Consider the following 22,498-nt stretch of genomic DNA (forward strand, 5'->3'; position numbering starts at 1 on the left):
ACAAATAAATTGCTGTTAGTGCTCCACTAAAATTTTTTCTCCGCGGAAATACCATGTCTATCAAAGTATTGATATACGGATAAAACTTTGTGCAAAAAAAAAAAAAAAAAAAACGAAAAACGAGTGTGATTTTTCGTTACGTATAATACAATTGAAAGTATAAGGCTTACACCTTTATTTACTCAGTTTGATATTGATGTTTTAGATCGAAATAGTAAAATTATTAGGAAGCGTTTCAGTTTGAGAAATATGCCAAAACTACTTTACAACACAATTCGGAAGTGCTTTGTCAGTGTCAACAGCAATTGAAATTTGAACTCTTCCACTCCATTTCAGATAGTTTGCAATGTTTTACAACGAATATGCCGAACATTGACGCTGTCAAGTAAATTAACGCTGCAAGTGACGATATCCAGTAAAACAAATGTCAAAATATTATTTTCAAGTCGATTCGAAGATCCTACTCATTCAATTACTATCACGCTAACACCGATATATTTTCACCAACCATAATTTTTTAACAGACATTAAAACGGAACAACACTTTTTATTGAGTGTAAAAATAAACTGTGCGCCGTGAATATAACGCATTGTGAGACAGAGAAAACGTTTGTGTAAAAGTCAATTAATAAATGTAATAGTGTTTTTGATATATGCGATACATAAGTATTTATATATATATATGTATACATATCACGGAATATAATTCGAAATTTCTATCAAGGACTATGAACATTCGTGAAAAGAATTTTTAATCATTTGTTTTTTTCGTTAAGCAGAATTAAAATCGAATTGAAACTTAAAAATTACTGTTATGATAAATTTTGCCGTCGCGAGAATGTGTCTTGTATATAATTTATGTTTTTGTACGTGTTTTCCCACACCTGTCAACCCGATTTATGATTTTCGACAAATAAACTATTCGTTAAAAGCATGTGAGTGTATTTTTTGTTGTTGTTGTTTCTATTTTGTGTTTTCATGAATTCATTCCTTTCCTAGTTTTTAAGATTATATTTATTTATTCTCTTCAGTTTTTCATTTATGTATACTTAATTCGTTGACTTTGCGGCTCAACGCGGACGGCGCCAAGCGTCGCGACGGCGAAGGATCGTCTCGATATCAACATTTCGTTTCGTTTACTCTAACTTTTCGTCGTTGATTCGAATTCTTGACAATTCCGACAGTTGCTCGATCGCCCTCCAGCTTAGTGGTTTCTGTTCTCTCTTCAGTTTTTTACAATTTCGTAGGTGAAAATTCGAATGGATTACGTCGATTCCAGAATTTCAGTAAAATAAGTTTAACCAATATTTTTCCTCGACGCATTTATAATAAACGTTTTAAATACTAATGGTATAAATCTCACTGTTCTACACTCATGAAAAAAAAAAAAAATAAGTGAAAGTTTTTCAGCTACGGAATTACTTCGTCAAATCTTATATATATATATATATATCAGTTTGTTCGTTTCGTTGTTTTCTTGCCACGGAAAATATTCTCCGCATAAATAATTGACGATCAGTGAAGTTCGTGTTTTTGTTCGAATCAAAAAGTGCTTCAGACGTATATTATGCAACTTTAATGTATCGCTTAACTTTATTCGCACGGGAGTGAAGCTTGTACTAAAAATTTCAAAATATGAAGGAAGATCAATTGCCAAGAATTATTTTACGCCTCAAGAAATGGCATGAATTTTTCCAATCTTATAATTTGGACATACGTGACGTTTGAGAATTAGAATAATATTTTCTTTCGATACCTACTATATAGTTATGAATTTCTTACAACTTGAAGAATATCAGATTGATAACTATTGGTTTTTCTTTCTTTATGAATTGCAGCTGCGAGCGGGAGACGAATTGCAGCGAGAGAATCCCGCAGAGGAGAAGAAAATAAGACAGAGACGAAGGACAAGAAGCAGAATCGAAGGTATACAAGGAGAAGAGGACACAAGGCGCAGTCTCAGTATTAGAAATACGTACAGAAGAAGAGTAGAGGGGAGCGTAGCGCGATCAGAGACGACAAAGTGCTAACCAAAAGAAGAAGATATTCGACTAATAATCACAATAAAAATAAAAACAATAATTAAGATAAAGCTAAAGCTACAGGAAAAAAATTAAAAACACAAGCGAAAGGAAAGATTTACGAAGAAATTTGGAGATTAAAAACAAGAAAAAAAAAGAAAAGGAAACACTTAAAAGAAAACAAAAATTTGTCAGAGATCATCATTGGAAGAATTCTTATCCGTTCTAAAAGAGATTGCGGATCAACTTTGCTCTACCATATATATTACGTATATTTCAGTGTGTTCAAAAAACGAGTGTACCTAAGTGCAATATTTATAAAACCTACTAAACGATAATAAAAAGTAATTATTAATGTCAGGATATATTGAGATATTCGACACGATAATTAATAATTATTAAATAATTTAAAGGGAAAAAACATAGAGTCGCATTACGAGGCGTTTCCCATTATCTCGCAGACAGAGAAAGAGGCAGAAATTGATAATATCTCATACGATTATACGGAGAAATAAATTCGCGATAAGGAGAGAAAGATTTCTATCTCCTGATAAAATAATTTCGCTTTAAATAAAATCCCCCAAGTTCGCCTCCCGGTCAAAAAAATCACAGGGCTACTCAGGGCAACCGGGACACAGACTTGCAGCGGATTTTTAATACTGCGATCAGAGCGAGAGGCACCATCTGTCTGGATAATCAACGCTTCGTCTACACCGTCCGGGCTGGGCAATCCTGAAACTAACCTGAACATAAGTGTACTAGCTGTTAAGTAGATAAAAGGAGGATAAAGAAGAGGAAAAGGAATATAGTCATTAAGACGATCGGCGATCTTCGGCTAAAGAATAATCGGTGCGAAAAGGTATAATAATAGCGTCGGAATAACAAGCCGGATTTCAGCCGACACCGTGTATATATACATGTATATACATATATACGTAATAATAATTAATCGCAGAACTCGATCAAACTCTTCTATTATTAAAGTAAGATAAGAGGCGAACAGTTCGAAAGGGCCGAACGATACATGATCGAAAAATCCAGAAACGTCCGCGTTGGGAAAGGATCAACCTGCACCGGTAGCCAACGTAAGCGTAACTGCCGAGACGCGCAGCAGTAACCTCGGAAAGATTTTAAAGAAAAACCTGAACCGCCTCGCGCGGTAATAGCAATCTGCACCACCGGCGAGCTGAGAAACTGAAGTGTAATACGCTCCCTGACAAGTCTTCCGATCGAGACCGTACTGAAGTCGAGATCGAGCTGGTGCTTATCGGAAGCGTTGACAAAAAGCGGGCAAGCTGCGCCGCAAGGGGATAGCACGGGCTTCGCGCGAAGGCCTCAAAATTTCGGACGCGACGGCACTGGACCTGCGCGCCCAGTCGCAATCCGCGAACAACTTCGTCCTAGCTGGACAGAGTCCGGACCATCAACAGCACGCCGGAAACCATCACTCTGGCGATTCGGGGGGTCGGTTAGCCGGTGGCGGCGGAGGCGGAGGCGGCGGCGTTGGCGGCGGCGGAGGCAGCGACGGGGGTGGCGGCGGGGAGGGATGGGACAGCCTTAAGGAAGAAGAGGACGAAGAGCTGAAGGAGGTCATCTCCAAGAAGGAAATAGGCTCGCGAGACGAGGAGGACGAGGACGAGGAGGACAGTTTCAGCAGTTCGCCGGAGCCGAAACCGGAACCCATGGAAGTTCAGGCGTCGGCTGTATCCGTAGCAGCGGCCAACCTCCACGCGCTAAGGCAACACGTCTTCAAGATGTCCGACTACTGGCACCAGCCCCAAAGAGGCCCGCCTCAGCATTCCCCGAGCCTTCAGCACGGCTTCGGCCTTCAGCACAGTCCGATCGGACAAAGTCCCATCCAGCACAGTCCCATGGCTCAGCAGCAGCAGCAGCAGCATCAGCAGCAACAGCAGCAACACCAGCAACACCAGCAGCAGCAACAGCAGCACCATGGATCCCAGTCACAGAACGCTCAGCAACAGACTGTCCAGCAACAAAACTCGATGCACAGTCCGATCGGCCAGCAGCAACAATCAAACTCCGCGCAGGTACAGCAGAACCCAGTGACGGGTATGACCCAAAACACGGTGCAGTCCCTGCAGCAGCAACACCAAATGACAGCGATGGCTCACCAGCAGTCAAGTCAACAAAACACGCCGTTGAATCAGCACCAAACGTCGCCTCAGGCACCGACGACTCCTTCGCCGTCTCAGAGCGTAGATCACACGGCGATGAACACCAACAGCATCGCCCAGAACCTGCACAACCTTTCGCAGCAGGCCCAGCAGCAGAGCATGTCGCAAACCCAGAGCCCGGCTCAGGTGCTCAACGCGAATCTTGGACAGGCTTTGACGCAGGCACTCACCCAGAACATGCAGCAAAACCTTAGCCAGACGCTGCAGCAAAATTTGGCCCATAATCTGACGCCGAGTTTGTCGCCGCAGCAACAGCAGCAGCTGCTCAACCAGCCACAGAACTTGAGTCAGATGAAATTCGACGCGCAAACGTTACAGCAGAACATTCAAAACCAGGCGCAAAATTTGTCGCAAAGCCTTCAGCAGCAGGCGCAAAACCTGTCGCAGAATTTGGGACAGAATCTAACCCAGCAATCGCTTCAGCAGCAAGCTCAGAACCTGACACAGAACATTCAGCAGCAGCAACAGCAGCAGCAACAGCAACAACAGCAACAGCAGGAGCAAAACCTCGGTCAGAATCTTCAGCAAGCTCAAAACATGACCGGAACAATGGGCCAGAACGGCACCCTCGCCGGGATGGGAATGGTCAACCAACAACAGCAGCAACAACAGCAGCAGCAACAGCAGCAACAACAACAGCAGCAGAATCAGAACTCCATGCTGAGTCCGGGGGCGGCGAGTCAGGACAGCCACGACGTGACTCTCGCCGAAAAGCTGGTTAACGAGTTCCAGGTGAGTATTCCTCGGGAATCCGAATACCTACGAAACCGTTTTCGAAGACCCGGCGCCTCTCGCGTCAAAGTAAACCCACCAAAACTAGATCCCCTTTGCATACTTGTCCGCGCAGCGTCGGTGTGTATCCTGCAGCTCTCCAACCTGTAGGTTTCAAAACGTCTCAGGTTTGCGATGGAACTCGAGACTGTACCGAGCTGGATATAACATATAGCGTGCTGACTACACGGTTCGCGCACACTCTTGCTGCCTTGTCCGCTGACTTACCGTACCACATTCACACCGACACCCCGCATACACGGACACACTTTCGTGCCAAACTCACACGTATCCCGGATCGTAGGCACACACAGATAGGGATGGATGCAGATACGTCTCCTGGGGTTCTTGACCCGCGCAATACAGATAATGCCATACGCATAACGCGCCTGGTACACATCTCAAGAAAATATCGAACGGTATTTATCGCACGGTTTTATCGCGCTCGTTTCGAGAATGGGAAGAAAAAAAAATTGAACAAAATGGAATAAAAGAAATTACACAACCTGAATTTATACGCGCGAATCACCCGGGTAGATCTACTCTTGTATCTCGTTCACGGAAACGCGTTTAAACTGGTTGAGCTTTGTAACAGATTTACTCAATTTTATCATGCTCATGGAATTTCAATTGCACGTGTGATATTTCAACTGGAATATATTTCAACCTTTTTGTCAATCAAAACCAGTCTCCTAATAAACACATTTCACGCGTCAAAATATCGGTAAAATCGGAATTCTTTCGGCTTTTACTGAAAAATACAACTTTTCCGTGGTTATGCGAACGTGCCTGGTTTTTATCGGTGTAGTATACAACATCGCTTGTTTTCGTCATTTGTTCTTCAAATTATTATCCAAAGCTCTGCAGAACAAGTAATGCGAATATATAGGTACAGATAAGATGAGCATTAATTGAAAAACGTTCAATGACAAGTGTCGAGGTGAAAAAAGGTGCGAATAAACGCATCAGTGACACGGCCGTAGGCGTACGACAGTCAATATTACTTCTAGACAGAAGATGTCAAAACTTTTACCACTTTGCGCAGCGTCGGATCCGACTCTTTGTCTTCTTTTTATCGAACCTTTTCATTGCTCGGCTATTTTCTCGCGCAGTAGGCAGGTACTGCAAGCTTCGAGAGCCAATTGTACACAAGCTCGACTACAAATTGTGTTGTGTTTTTTTTTTTTTTTCACTCCCATCTTCATCGAATCGAAGTACTAATTCAACACGTTGGTTCAATTACGCGCGAGTAATATAACTCCAGGCACTGTTCATCGATAACTAATCCAAATCAAACATCGACTCGCGTATCGGTATTTTCATCTCGCGAGCACGATATCAAGGTCGCGAAATTATCGTCGAACGGAATATCGAATCGCGCCTACACAAGCACACGCGTAGATGAAGATGGCTCTTTCAATTCAGACCATCCGTGTCTCCCTAACTCCATTAGTCTCTGCCGCGTCATGGGTTCAACACTTTCTCGACTATTGACTGAAAACTTTGCAACCGCAATTTTCTTCTCGCAAAATTGCCCTTCACGCTAAATGAACGGGTCCGTCGCCAACAGCCCAGCCTTTCGACCGTACGCCGGGCTGAATGCAAACCCAATCGGTTGAATACGTCACGATTGATACAAATTCGTATCCGCGCCGCAAATCCTGACTAACACGATCCTCTTCCTCAACAGTCCCGCGCCTCTGCAGCTGGCCTAGGAGGTATCGGTGGTATGGCGAACATCTCTCTGGAGGAATGCTTGTCCTACATGCAGCGAGTGAGTTGAAATGTCCAACTCGGTGCACCGCCTGTTTGTCATTCATTGTCTTCTGATTTTTTAATTGTCTTTTTTTTTTTTATTCTGCTACCTCTGAGCAGCGAGAAGATTTGAATGAATTTCACTTGTTTTTTTGTTTCTGAATATTTTCCCATTGATTTTTCACCGTCCGATTGTTGATCTCTCCATCTCTATCCATATCTCGCTCTCTTTGATTTTCATTGCAGTTTTATTCATCTCTTGTACTGACATCACTCTGCACGTATATTCGTTAATATTAATGTAAATGTCATTGTTATATATGTGTATATATATAACGTAAAGCTAGGAACCTGTTTCCCTGTTTTTTCTTTTTCTAGACTGGATATTCTCGTCTTAGGATTATCTTACGACTTATATATATATATGATTATATGTATATGCTTAGCATCGCTGCAAAATCCTTTTAAGTTGTGTAGACTTATAAATTGTTAGCTTTGCCGTTCACGCCAAAACGCACTTAAAGCATGCCGACGCAATAATAATTCTCAAACATCAAAGTGTAGGTAAACCATCATATACTATAGATTTGTATTTGTCTTGCATTTTTCTATACACACACTTGACATTTGTTTATGAACGTATGCACGTGTCTGTGAAAATTGTTGTCCCCGCATCTGCGACGCGTGTCTCTCCGTCATCGGCTGATGATCGTAGAGCCCAGCCCCCTCTTACCCATCATCGATGCTACGAATGTGCAACTCGACAGTATCGGCTCCCATGTTCTCGGAGACCCCGAGGTTGAGCCAACGGTGCGCTGGTATTAACAAATTCATTTTCGCGCCCAGCTCCTGGGACTCCTATCAAACCGATCATCCGATCAGCTGGTTCGATTTTCGGCGCAGCTCCCAACCCGCGACCGTTTTCGCTGACCGCGGTATTAAACCATGCGTATGATACCGTTCGGGGGAAAATTCGGGACTGATTGAATCCCGAGAGTGTCAGTCGTGCGCGGAATCGACCCGAATTTCGTCGTTCAGACGATGCTCCAACTTTTCGCAAAACAGGAATGATGCAGGCGGGAAGCTTGCATGAGTTTTAAAGAAAGTACGTCTAACGAGCGTGGAATTGTGTTACGGTGAAAGAAACGAGGCGGCGCGGGGTAACTTCTCGAAGAAAACTTTTAAATTCGCCTCTCCGTGAAGCAACAATTTGTTTCGTTAAGTAGCCAAGGCGGTTCTTTGTTTTTGCGGTTTACTTTTATTCTTTATACCGCCGCGCGACTCCTGCCGAGTGAATGTATACTCGGGTAACGAAGGTATCCGCCCGTTTTGCACTCTCCCTTAAAAGCCATAGCGGTTGGAAAACTTTTGCGAAAATGGGAAAAATACCGACGAAGAAGAATTTATTGCGAAGTTACAATCTCAGCGTTACTTAAATGAAACCCCCCTTCTCGACTCGGCGCCATGCGTTAACGTTTGACGATTCTTTCATCATTCTCCGCGCAGTTTTAAAAACCAATTTTCATTTCCACCCCTTTCGCTCCACCCTGCCACCCCGCACCATCCTGTATCCCTGCCTTTCAAACTGTCAAATTCTTGTATTTCCCTGCCGAAACGAGGATGTGACATATATTCTTTGAGCCGATTTGAGACCGACCCTCCGGGTGTGGCAACGTAATATTTGGCACCCTCCTTCCGGGCGAGCAATTTTTCAAGATATTTTACGGAGGGGCTTCGTCGAAAGCGTGCCCAATCGGAAACCCTCAAATCGATAGAAAATGGTCGCGCTGCCACTGTAGTCGGCGAAACTGTTTCGCGGCTGCTTCGTGCCGCGTAAAAAACGTGGGAACAGCGGAGAAAGTAAGACGAGAAATAGAAACAAAGGGAAAATGACGAGCGGAAGAAAAAACTCGACTTGACCCAATCCAAATATTTTTCGCATTCATGGTTCCGACCCCTTCGTCGTTTTCACATAGACTCTGTTTTTTGCCGATCGAGGGACTCTTTTTTTATAAATTAAATTTTAATTATTTCGCCACCTCTCGACGCGCTCCACCCTTCTGCTGCTAAAGCCTCAGCTATTCAAATCAATTTTTTTCCGATGCAAGTGTGAGCCGGTACACGGTTGTACAAACAACGACCCGTACATAGGCGCGATATAAGGGTGCTTACATGTGAACGAGCGCCAACCACCGTTAACCCATCCCGTTTAGACACACGGCAATTAAAAAAGGACTACGAAGGGAGGGACGGAGATTCGCATGCTTTTTCTCAAGCCGTTGTTCTTCGCCCCGGAAGGGAATCGGATCGCGGAGTGTGGAAACAGGTTTCGGAATCCGGATGAAAAAAATTGGGATGAGAATAAGCGAGGAAGATTGGTAGGAAAGAGGGGGGGGGGGGGAGGAGGGAGGAAAAAAATTAAGGACACGGTAGACTCGTTCTCCAGATGCAAATTGGATACGTGGTTATTGTCTCAACCCCAATACTCACCGACTGAATAATAATACTTCTCACGTAGCCGTTCGCCGCGTCGTACAGAGTTTTTTCTAGCCGAGGATTTTCTTCTTCTTCTCATTCTTCCTATTCTCTAATTTAAATAACGGTCCTAGCACCGTCGTCTTTTGTTTCATCCCCCCAACGGGCATGAGATCGGAACGGTTTCCGTGCCGCTCGGCCGTTACACCCTTATTCCTGCGAACGAAATTATAATTTCTTAACCCCTTCTATGCGGGCCGAAGTTTACTCGGTTTTCAGTAATTTTCTATGATTTTCGGATCGCATGATCGTACATAATAACACCGGGTATTCCACTTCAAAACATTCATCCGAATCGCCTCAACCCACCGTGCTAAATTGTTTTCAACAAATGTTACGTTGCCCTTAAATTAACCTACATATCAGGGTTGATAATTAATATTTCACGATTTCTGCATGAGGTATACCGACTTACTCGCACGATATGTAAGGTACGCAACTTTTCGCGCTCTTCGATCCGATGATTTATCGGATATTAGATTTTTCTTGTAAATTAACACAAAAAGAGAAGGAACAAGAATTTGTTCCAATTGATAATTTGATAAAACTAGAAAAATTATCTCGAAATCGATAATGAAACGGGATCACAGATCCAAGCTTTAGGTTCGCCATCAATGGAAGTTAACTTTGCCATATTTATCGAAGTATCAATCGTTACGAGACTAAACTTTTACGCTGTAAAGACTGTTCTGCGTGTTTTGATTTTGGGGATTCGCATACTCACAACACAGTGAATTTGCCTACGACTCCATGAAATTCACATATTTTCACGTACAAAGCGCGCACGGATTACGCAATGAAAGTTGTATCGTTTCTTTTTTTCATTTGCATCGTCCAGGATATTAATAACGGATGCGCTGATATAATAACCCGCAACGATTGAACGCGCGGTGTAACAGCAAGCGCAAGGGTTTCCGGACCCGCCTATAAATACGTAACACGCGTACTCATATGTATAAATACGTGCCTGCAGCATTCGCGAGGTTCTTTCCAATCTACACCGTCTGAAAATCCACGAGCTTCCGATTTCGACTTTCGGTCACGTGCCGCGCGGGGTCAAAGGACTCGCAAATCGGGCATCTTACACCGCGCGCAAACTCGCCAACTATTTTTCCGCAAAAGATCCCGCGTGCTCGGAGGCGTCTCCGGTTTCGCCCAGCGACGACCTACCCCAACACTCGAGATACTTTCTTACGTGCTGCTCTCACACACGCGTGCGATACGTCTTTCCCCGCCAACCCGGGTGCATATGATTCTTTGTGCGAGCCTGCAGTCGGCCGCTGGATGTGTGGATCGCGATGGCGATGGTGCACTTCTTTATTTCATTTCACCTCTCTCTCTCTCTCTCTCTCTGTATTTCTCTTTTTTTTCTTTCCTTTTTTTATCGTTCGTTGACTCTGCTCGCGGCCCAGAGCGTCGCCCGCGTCCGGCACACTGCACTCCTCCGCCTATATACGCGATAAGATTGCAATTCTGCATGCTGTAAGCCGAACTTGATGCCGTCACATACGCGAACCTCGCTGCAGGCCGCAATTTGATGAAATTGGACGCGTTTTCGGAAACAAAAAAAATTTTTCTTTCAATCCTCGCCGTTACCGCGACGAGCTCCTACCGATTTCGGCATGTTTCTTTATTCCGCGTTTCCTCCCCGCCGCCGTTTGACAGCCGCTCGGTCGATTTTCCTCGCTCTTCGAATATTGTCGAAGCGGGAGTGGATTTCAGCGCTGAAGTACTAGTTTCCTCGTTCTGGGCCGATCGGCAGAACCTCGGTGGGCCGGGGCTGCAGGTCGCCATGGTGCGGCAGCCGCAGCCACAGCCTCCGAGCCGGCTAAAAGATCGTTGCCCTTCTAAATATAAGTTTGAAAATCGAAGAGCAAAACTGCCGAGTTTTGCCTCGGTCCTTGCAAAAAGAATGAGAGGAGGGCGGGCGGGGGGTATGGCGGGGGGGGGGGGGGGGGGGGGGCGGGAGGGAAAGAGGGGCTGATGTGCACCGTATCGCCTCTGGCCTCCCTCGTGAGACGCGCATGGCCGTTGCGGCCCTCCGCGCAGCGCCGCGTCTACGGTCCGCGATTATGCTCCTTACGAGCCTCCCGACGTCCGGGCTGATTTCGCGGGCGATTCGCCGCCTCCTCTTCGACGTAGTCGTAGGTCGGGGCGCCGACAGCGAAGGACGACGGCTGTGCGAGAACGAGGCGAGAGACCCTGACGACGACGACCACGACGACCGCGAGATAAAAAGAATTCTTTCTTTTTCTCTCTCTCTCTCTCTCTCTCTCTCTTGACGAGGAGAGGGCTGGGGGGAGGAGGTGGAGGGGGGGAAAAAATAAAGCTGATTCCGAATCTGGGTCACGGAACGTGCGGCAGCGTGCGTAAAAATAAGAGAAAATTGCAGCACTCGATCGGCGGTGAGGGGTATAAAAAGAGAGCTCCTACGGGGGAACCGAGGGAGACAGACATCGTGACGACGGGAGCGAAGGAGAAAGAGAGAGGGAGAAAGAGGAATGATAAAAATAACCAATCGGAGGAGACTGACCGCTGCGATGAAGCCTATATACGCGTGCAGTTCTTTATCCTCGATGCATTCGTTGCACCGCCAGACGTAATTATTTTTACGCCGTCGACGCGTGTCCCCGTTTTTTTCAATTTCTATACGTTCTTATTTGCCCACACTGTTTCGTCTCTTTTTCCTTAATTTAAGATTTTCATTTAATCCCAACCCTTTTTCGCGTAAGCTAATTTTATAGCATTTCATAGATGCAACAAAATTAAAAGTCGTCATCATTTCTTTTACTTTCTTCCGATTTTTCTGTTTGTATCTAAAATTCTCGTTTTACCATACGTACGCAATCTTAACGGTTTTTATTCCCAACCCGACGTAGTTGGAAAAATTTCCTAGCTCAAATTATGCCCAGGTATTATATACAGCAGACACGGATAATGGGACAGGAAATTTTAATCCTACACCTTCTAACTATTTACGCACACGAGTTCAATAAGAGGTTAAACAATTTTCCCGCGCAAATATGTCATCAGCGTTGCTTCGATTTTCGCGCGCTTTCTCCCCCCCCCCCCCCCCCTCCTCTGTTGCGTTCTCATTGTTAGTCAGCAATCGGGTTCGAAACGTGGGTCAGGGATACAGCGCGGTCGAAGAATTGAGAAGGAACGTGCACCGAGGTATCGTAATTGAAACTCTGAACCTCCGTTTCGGTGTTCCCTTCGATTCTATCGAAAACTGTTCTCTGATGCCTCCGCCGAGTTTCGTGGCGGGCGGAAGGGAGGGTTTGAAATTCTTGCAAGAAGAACGACGAGGGCAGACTCCTCGACGCGCGAGCCGAGTTGTATCTCGACGGGCGTCGCGACGCGGGCTCCTTAACCTCCGACAACCTCAACCTTCCATCATCCTGGACCCCCTCCTCTCCTCAAGTTTCCCATCTCTTCTCTCAGCCGTCTACCTTCAGACCTTCGCGCCAGATCCCCCACTCCGTGATCCTCGGCCAATGAGGATCGAGGACGCGGTTGCACAGAGCCCAGGCTCGATACACAAGGCACAAGGCAATTCTCCGGGGCCGAGCATTTTATACAGAAAGACTCTTAACAGAAGTTGCGCACGCAGCCGCCGCAACCTAACTTCTACTATAACACGCGTTTACGCATTCGTCTTTCGACTCAAAAGTTTACGCGCTTAAAAATTCGCCGCTCGGGAATCACGTATAGAAGAGAGACGATCGTACCGCGCGGCAGAAGACGCCGGGCAGTTTTTTATTGTCACGACCGATTTCACTTTTTTACTCGCATTTCCAACATTTTCATCCTTCGATACGTAAAATTCTCTATTCCGCGGGAGAAAGAATTGACCAAAAAACGCTAACTTTTCGCAATCGAGTTGTATTTTTTTTTTTTTTTTTCATAACGTTCGTTTTAAATTTCTTCATACCTTTTGAAAGAGGAAAAATACATTCAACCGATTATTAAAGAAACATTTAAATAAATAATTAATTGAATAAACATTTTTTTTTTTTCAATTTTTTCCAAATTTTCCCAGAGAATAACCAATAAACAATTTTCTCTCACCTGATCTTCACAAAAAAAATTTTTTTTATCTCGTTTGTATTTCAAAAAAAAAAAAAAAAAAATTTCAAAAAAAAAATTCAGACTCTTTCCATCCACACTTGACTTACCGAACGGCGTGATGACAGATTTCTGTAAGGTACATAATTGTCAAAAATATATTTTCCACTGCGATTAGAGAGAAAATAATAGTTTGCTTTTTTCTTCTCATCTCTGATTGTATTATCACGTATATATGTTACTGTTGAACAATTACAAGATGGTGTTATATCGCTGCTCGTAGAATTTTCTTTATATCATTGTCGTTGTCGTCATCGTCACCATCATCATCATCATCGTCATCATTATCGTCACCATCAAAGTCACGTGATGTAGACATGGCATTACTCACCAGAGTATACGCATATTTGCCTTGACATATGAACAAATTTTTCCACTTCTTGTTCCATGAAAAAAATTCATTTGTTTTTTCTTTTTCATTTTGTCAACTTCTTCGTCTACCGCGTTGCCAATAGTCACTATCACGCGTCTACAGATTCTGTCAGAAGTGTATTTCGAGTAAAACAAAAGAATAAAAATACGAAACAGATCAAATTGAATAAATAATCAAATACAAAATAAATAAAATAAGATAAAAATAAAAAAAACAAAAAGTTAGTCTCTCAAGTGTCGGACAATGGACCCCAACAGTGTGCCATATTTTGTGATTTTTTCAACCTAACGTATAGTATAAATAATATACCTAGATATATTTACATAAATACTGTGATCAATAAACGCTTCGAACTATTTCCGTATACATAAGGTAAGAATTGCTTCACGATAGATGAGCTATAAAAAAAAAAAAATAACAGTATTAACAATTTGTATTCCATAACAGAGATTCAACCTTAGCTAACCTCTAATAAATCGCTTGTATCTTATAACAGTGATAAATACGCAACACTTAAATGACTTTTACCGCGTTTTCAATACTTCGATGCAGTTTTTACGAACCAAACAATTAGAAGACTCACAATTTATCTGTCACAATTCGAATTGGTCCTGCGACGCTTGTCACTTGGCAGTTATCTATCGGCCTTACGTCAGTATACCTTTCAGAAACGCTTGTCGTCCCCGAAATCGCGACTTCTCCACGTAGAGACATCCGATTCATAAGTGATATCAGTACGCACGGTGCGAATGACACGGGGTTTACAATTTACAATTTTTCAGATCGTCCCGCACTTCGGGGATCTTATTACTTATTATCTTATTATCCGTTACATTCGCATGCTTGCGTTTTCATACTCGAATAATTACGTGCGCGGTTTTTGTAAAGATGCGATAATACCGCATGTATGGGTACGTGTAACGTTACAAGAGCCGCTCGTTCGGGATACGCGGATACATGGGTAAAAAGTAAAATATGTAGTAAGAAAAAAGACGAAAACCTGAAGAGAGCCGGATTGAGACGGGGAAAAAAAAAGTTTGCGCGAAAAAGCGCAAAGCGAGTTAAGAGGCGAGGCCGGTTAAATATAAAAGTACCCCGACCTATCCCAAACTGGCGCAAGAACGCTGCTGCCGAAACGAAGACGCCGCTTAAAACTGCAGCATGCTGCACTTGGTAGACCCCCGTCTCTCTGTTTCTGCATCTATCTTCATCCTCCGCCTCTCTCTTTCTCACTCCGCATGCCTGCTGTCGAAGTAGGTACACGACGTTCTTACCTACCTACTTGTACATACAACCAGCCGTGATCCTCGCAAAGCTTTCTCATAAAAGGGCGCGCCAAAAGCGCTCGGTCGCGAATTTTCCCCGAAATTTTGTCAGTCTTTGAACGTTTTTTTACGCAACAAATCGGTCATCTCTTATCAATTTTCTGGGAACGTTCATTCGTCGTTCCTGCTGATCGGTGTTACGTTACGGAAGTTTCATTTCTCCTTTTTTGAGGTTCAATGACTCACCGATTGTCTTGCCGCGTTTCTCGTAGACCCGGTCCAAAGTTTGCAAAATGCAACGGGATGAAAGGGGTGAGGAGGGAGAGGAAAGGGTGCGCGGATCGCGCGGATGGATGCGCATCCAACAAGCTCGACGCGGAGCGTATAATACGCCTTGTACACCTACGAAGAACGAGAAAACGAGACATGCTGAGGGGAATCGTGGCAACAGCGCAATTGCAGGCTGACATAAAACATATGCAAGATGCAGCGGGCAGCAGCATCCTACCGCAACGTTTCTCTATAGGTGCAGCACTCTTGCCGGTCCGCGAGGTTCTTCGTCGGCGGGATGAATTTTTATTACCGATAATTTATACACTTATAAATACGGTATGCGAGTTTTGGATAACTTATTATCATTCCGCTGAGGCGTTGTCAAAATTTTCAAATTTCTTTATTTACTTTTGTCTTTAAATTGGTACTGTTGTATGTATGTGAAAGCATTCGCGAATGACGGAAGTAAACCGATCGCGTTTAATTCGCGTCCCGTTCGCTCTCTAGCGCTCTGCTTTCTTTCTCGTTCCTAATTATTTATTTGTTTCTATTTACATTTATTTTTTATTCTTGTTTTCGTTCGGTTAGCTCCCAGCGGTTGGTGAACCTGACCTCTACCACTGCACGCCCGCTGCATTCCCTCAGCCCAAGTCACGTTGGATGTCATTAAAATAAATTAAACTTCGCATCGTATACGAGAAGAAGTTCTGCGCGGTCGGCGTAATTTGTTTGCCCGTTATTTTTCATCTCCTATCTTTTCCAATTTCTTTATCGTCAATCCGTATTAACAATTTCACACAGTTATTGCCAACATATTTCGCCACGCAATCTTCATCTTCAAAAAAAAAAAAAAAATGAAACAAAAAACGAAAAACAAAAAAGTACGAGACATCGTTAATTCACGCATTCGTGAACGTTGGGTTTGGTCAAGGTACGTTACGCATTCGATGTTTTCGAATTGTTTTTTCGGGTGAGATTCGAATCGAGGGGAAGGTTTTGCGAAAAAAGGGGGAAAACGTGGATGCGGTGGACCTTCGCATCGTAATTTTTCTTAACCACAATCCGCGCCGTTTATCGTCGCGTAAACGCGTGCACCCTACTAAGTTCAATTTCAATATCAGAACCGTACCGTTTAGCAGTTTCAGTCACGGGCGTTTATTTGCCACGCGGTCGTAGACCCCGACAAGATACGTCCCTCTGTTTCGCATGCCGCGAGTTAACCCGCGCGATTTCAAACTCGCCTGGTTTCTTTTCCCTCATGAATATTCATTCGACGATGGACTGGGACAAGATAAATAAGATTATCGATATTAACGGTAATTGATTTCCTGTTGGATCATTATCACTCGTTACACTTATCGCAAAGAATCTATGAATATTCTCCCTTCTTAGCAAAAAAACAAATCCTCTGCGGTTAATCAAAGTCTATAACAATCCCCTAATCGTGAAAATCGGAGTGAATTTTTCAACACACGTTTTAATATCGGTGCCGGGTAAGTCGGGGTGACGTTGAATTTTTAACAGACTGTACCGCAGGACTGACCACCGACAAACCCGTCCGTATTGTCTAACCTTGTCGAGGCGGGATATACGTAACGCGGGTCGGTGGATCCATGCAGTCGAGTACCTACCTTGCACCTATCCCAGTGTTGTCCGTTATCATACGTTTGACATGATAAATAATACCGTGACGTATGCAAGGTTACTGCCACAGGCGTCTGCTGTCATACCGCGAAGAAACGCAAGGCGGCAGACTGCACCCATGACGCGAGTCTGTGAGTGTAAGTGCATCGTGAATGCATTTACACATAAATATCCCATTTCCATAGGTAGAAATTTATACCCGAGTGTACAGGCAAAGGTATCCAGAGTCTTGAGCTGCGATTGTAATTGATGCGAGATTGATTTCGACAGGGATACGAACGCGGGAATCAATTTGTTTGCGAGAAGTGAATTTTCGTTTATGTCACAAATTGAACAAATTTTAATTGATATACGGTGGGAGAGAAATGATTCGAATAAAATCCACATGTTACTAAGCATTTACTCGAGAACCTCGAATTTGAATGAATTATTTTATCCATTGTCAGTGGAACAGGGATCGGAATTGATTGAAAACGATTTGCAATCGCTTCAAGATCCCGTCAATTCGCGAATCTTTGAACAAAAAAATCGTCGAGTCTAGGAGATGTTATTTAACGCATGTTAATGACGTGTACAAGGTATAAATTAATTCCAAATCAGTTTTACTTTTAACCGTACTGATTTTTACTTTGAAAATTAATTGTAGTAAAAAATTCAGCAGGCAAGTCGGGTTAAACGGACGAAGGGAACGACGATCGGCTAGATTCTCGTGAGTCTTGAGATCCCACCCAGACAGAGTCGTGTCAGCATGTATGTACCTACACCGATGCGACACACCTAACAAGTGCACAGCGAGTTGTACTGGGTTAATGACTTTTCCTCCCAGCATTCCGCGCGCGTTTGTATTACGAACCAGTTTACTCGTTTAGCTATTTATCGATCTATTCTATTCGCTAGCAATGATTACCTGCTTACTTTTTCATTTATGCAACTATGCGGATCTTACTTTCAGATTCATTTTTTTTTTTATTTTTGCGTTTCTTTTATTGTTTTGTGCCACTATTCGCGGACATCATCGAAATAACGTCCGATGACCGATGAATGGATATTTATTTCAGACGTGGATTTTTTCATAAATTATTTCTACTTTTTTTTTTCTTTTTTGTTTTTTGCCTTATTAGTGAACCGATTTACTTCCAGCCCACTATCGATGAAAACAATTGACGGTCGTTTGAGTGCGAAAGCGAGAGAGTCACGTACCGCGGTGACTCAGAAACGAGTCTGTGGCGAGTCGCGGCAAAACCTTCCGCAACTTCAGAGCGGCGAGGAGCGACGGGACGATCCGAATGCAATTGAAAGCAACTTAATTTCATTTCTTTGCCTCGAGGTGGATTTCTCACCTACATATCGAGGTCGCGGGAGTCGGAGAAAATTCATTGTTTTGCGATTTGGTGAATCTGGAAACGGGGGTGGATAGATTTTTACAATTTTCGCCTTCCCTCGGCGTTCATTAGCGACAATACCGCCTCCTGCAAATGCTCAATCTGCATTATCGGATATTCATTTATGTATAAAGTTTTGCAAAATGATAAACATACCAGACTTGGCAACGTGGCCGACAACTGCAACTGCAACTGCAACTGCAACTGCAGCAGCAGCCAAGGCCTGTCGTACTTTTATTTTTGTCCTCCCTTCGCCTCTCCTCGTCATTTTTTTTCTCTCTCTCTCTCTCTTTCTCTCTCTCACTTTCTTACTTGTTTCTTTCGTTATTTTCTTCGTCCGCCACCGACGCTGACGCCAACGCCACTGCCGTACGTTTTTCTTTATATTATTTTTCTCCTTCGTTCGTTCGCTCGTTCGTTTCTTCTTCATTCTTTTGCATCGCCTTACTTTTTCCTTTTCTTTTCTCATACTCGAGTCGGTTCCGCCGCACGTTGTCTGTGGTCAGTTTCTCTCATGTCCGCACACGTAACATATAACACGTCTCGTTCCCTTCGTGTTCACCCACTCGATCACTGTACTTCGGTAAATCCGATTCCAGTGAAAATTTCACAAATGATTGACAAGACTAGATCTCGTTTTCTTTCCTTGGCCTTAGCTGTAACAACGTGGCCGAGTAATACATATGATGACTTTGATCTGAAAAAATGTATGTATAAAAAAATTACACAAATTCCGCAGACGTAGAGCTTAGTTCTATCTATTACCGAATGAAAACATTAATTTTACTGTCCTTGATTGTTCCTGATAATTATGTTTTTTTCGTTATTCGTAATATTCCTTTATCCGCGCGTATATTGAATCTGTCGCTTATTTATTTATTTTGCATAATATAACCTCGGTTCGTTGATCAATGCAACGAAAGGGGGGGGGGGAGGGGGGAGTAGGAGGAAAAACTGATTGCTCGCCGTATGTGCATGCGGCCAAGTTCTAAGCTAGGCAGATCTCTCCTATCTGCGATTTATTTGCAATGACGTCACAGATAAGACGAGCAGCGGCCATGATGCATAAAGAACAAGACCGTGGAACAAACTCCGCCCCATTTTTCACACATTTTCTCTAATCGATTCGCCCGTGTTTTCGAATATACTTTTCGAAATTTTTTCTTACTTTATTTTCAAATTTCTACCCACGTCGCAATGTTGTAAAGCGTGTTCGATAATCGTCCCACCGATGAAATCTATAATTCTTTTTGGTGTCTGGCTACTTTTTGTGGTAGTAGAAGAATAAAAAAAAAAAAAAAAAAATGCAAAAACGAGATCAAGTCAAGGCGGCTGCTGGTAAAATCTGGTATGACTTCCTGCAACTCAGTGGCTCTGAAGTACCGGGGTTACAGCACGTCAAAGAAAGCTCGGCATTGGTCCAGCCGGTTTATCGGTGCCGTTCGATTGGCTACGGGATGTTGCATCGTGTGTTATTTCAATCGATATCTCCCTAGCGATTTTTTCGCGCATGACGCTATCTCTATTCGTCCGTTTTTAATTTTAGTTTCTCGACACAAGAAATCGTCCCGTTAGTTCGCGACGCCACTCGACGGACGTCGTTGCACTTATACACGATCCTGTGCCAAGCCGCGATCGCGTTTATGAGAAATCGAAAGAAAAGATATTCTTTTTTTACTCGCTGACCGTCTACTCGTTTTGTAAAAACTCTGCCGACTTTTTTTCTTTTTCTTTTTTTTTTTAATTCCAATTCCGTTTCTTTTTCTTTTTTTTCTTTTTTTCTTTCACTTCGAAAATTGAAAAATCTCAGTGCGCCGCGATAGCCGTACCGAAAAATCCTTTCTTACGTTACAATCGCGATAATAATTGCAAAACCGCCTACAGCTGGCTGGCGCCCTCGTTGCACACATGCGAGCGGGTCTTTATCGCAACTTTTCACCAAACGGAGAATTTAAACAGCGCGCACACGTCGTAGAATTGACTGTAACTTGAATAATACCGCTCTTGATTATAATAAACTCTGTCATTCTATTTGCGGATCGAGGACTTTGTTCGCGAGTGCACCGATCCACAATGCTTACGTAACGTAGAGTTACGCCGACGTTTTCCATCTCTGGAACTTGGGATGCATTTTCGTACGCGGATACACGAATGGGGAGTTTTTAAAAAATGTGCCAACTCGGTTGGACAGTTTGGCTCATTCTGCAAAAACATATACACGTATTTTCCTTTGCATGTATTTGATCGATAATTTATCGCCGTAATAAAAGCGAAAAAGATCGAAGATAATTATAAACGGGAAAGATGTTGGTGACGGTTTGTCGGTTTTTCATTTTTTATACTCGACGGTAATTATCGTGGAACGGATTGACATGAACCCTGGTGAAAACACGCGTGGAATTCAAGTTTGATGAGGATGTATAGTTTGAGCGAAAACCATGGCCCACCCCCTCCGCCCCAGGGTGCCTGGCGACCCCCCTCCCCTCCCCAACACCATCCCCACTCCCACCCTCACCCTCACTCCCATTCCCATTCCCATCCCAATCCTCATTCTCATCCCCACTCGGCCCACCCCGGCCACCAAAATCACCCCCACGTTCCTCCGCCGTATCAGCATTCACACCACCATTTGGTGGCGCCCCAGGTAATCATTGTTCATTTTAAAAGAGCGATGCTCAACATTTTTCTTTAAATTTTTCATCCATTTGCGTGTTGCTTTTTGACAAGGAAATAAAATATTCCAAATCATCTCAAACCAGAATTGCAGAATCTTAAGCTCTGGACGTTTATAATTTTCATCGCGATATGAAACGAAAGCAAATGATTTCAAGTTACAAGAGTATTTCATTATTTTAAGAACCTTTATTTTATAACTCGTTGTCACGTGAAGAAAATTGAGCTAATCGCGTAAGAGATTGGTGATGGATATCCGATCAAAGAACGAATCTTACCACATCATGAATTCTGTTTCAATTTTAACCACCCATTGTCTTATACGAAAAATAACCATCGGTCTTCCGACGATTCGTTTCGAATCCTTAGGAGAAAGGATGAATGTATTTAATCGGAATTGGGAAAAAAAAACGACGCAAGATGGTCGGTTCTCCAAACAACCCGAGTGAAAAAACTCGATTTAAACCCTTCCCGCTGCACCTTTCCCAAAGTGTTTGGAACGCCTGTTGCTTACCGGGTATATCAAGTACCTACCTTATATACCTCTGCGTAGGTATACGTGATATATAACCCGGTAGAGAACCGGAAATGCATCTACGGCGAGTCCGAGATATATCGTTGAGTGAATCAACTGCACGGAGTCAAGTCGAACAATTACAAGAAACCCATCCCCCCCCCCCTCTCTATCTCTCTCTCTCTCTCTCTCTCTCTCTCGGTACCTTTGTAATCGGCCGTTCGAAAGTACGCCGTTGCATAAAGCGGGAAGGCGGATGGATAGAGGTACTGCACCTTTGGAAGCATATGCGTTGTACACCGCGATGCGGCGATACATGCGTGGGTGGAAGGAAGGAAGGAAGGAGCTCGGTGTCCGGGGTTGGGAATGGGGCATATGGGCAGCAGGTGAGACCTTTGCTTTTGTGTTCCCCGTGGTGTATCCGAGGCGATGTTCCTCCATACGTAGGTATAATATAAAGTAGCCCCCTCGCTACGGCGTGACGCGGTTACGCCGCTACTAAATATAAAGGGTTATACCTTGCCGTGTATACCATGCCGTAACACACGCGGAAGCGGAACGCTAACGATCTTCGTCGCCGGCGACGCTACGGATCGGAAACGCTAGGCCGGGGGTTAAAGGGACCGAATTTTTAGGGCATCAGTGCCAAGGGCAACGATATTATGGATCGACGAGCCGAATCAAAGAAAGAACATTCAAGCTGCGAGGGAGAGAGACGCCCCTTGAAAGGGTTGCCCCGGTCCAGATCAGATGCTGCTTCGAGAAATTTTGATTCAATAAGCCGGGGGGACGAGAACGAATTAACTTTCACAAATTTGGAATAATACACGAAGTTGCCGCTACCGTTGTAATTTACATTTGCCGATAACTGTCCTGCATTTCTGGTGACGATTGTTATAGAAAAAGAATGAAAAAAATTCATATCCGTACGAGTATGCGATAGTTATAATTCAATCTTGGGAGGAGATC

General features: G+C 43.7%; 1 protein-coding gene across 5 annotated transcripts in view; it reads left to right on the forward strand.

Annotated features, from left to right (window-relative positions):
- Positions 1-1,982: 1,982 nt before the first annotated feature.
- LOC124185413 (zinc finger protein 853-like) overlaps positions 1,983-22,498 on the forward strand; it is a 64,307-nt gene continuing 43,791 nt past the window's right edge. For all 5 annotated transcript variants that reach the window (XM_046576171.1, XM_046576173.1, XM_046576174.1 and 2 more), the window contains exons 1-2: positions 1,983-4,948; positions 6,678-6,761. In XM_046576171.1, the coding sequence (XP_046432127.1) occupies positions 3,704-4,948; positions 6,678-6,761 (1,329 nt within the window). In that variant the 5' untranslated portion in view covers positions 1,983-3,703. The remainder of the gene's footprint in view (positions 4,949-6,677; positions 6,762-22,498) is intronic.

This window comes from Neodiprion fabricii, chromosome 6 (genome assembly GCF_021155785.1).
Source record: "Neodiprion fabricii isolate iyNeoFabr1 chromosome 6, iyNeoFabr1.1, whole genome shotgun sequence".
In the NCBI taxonomy this organism is placed as follows: Eukaryota; Metazoa; Arthropoda; class Insecta; order Hymenoptera; family Diprionidae; genus Neodiprion; species Neodiprion fabricii.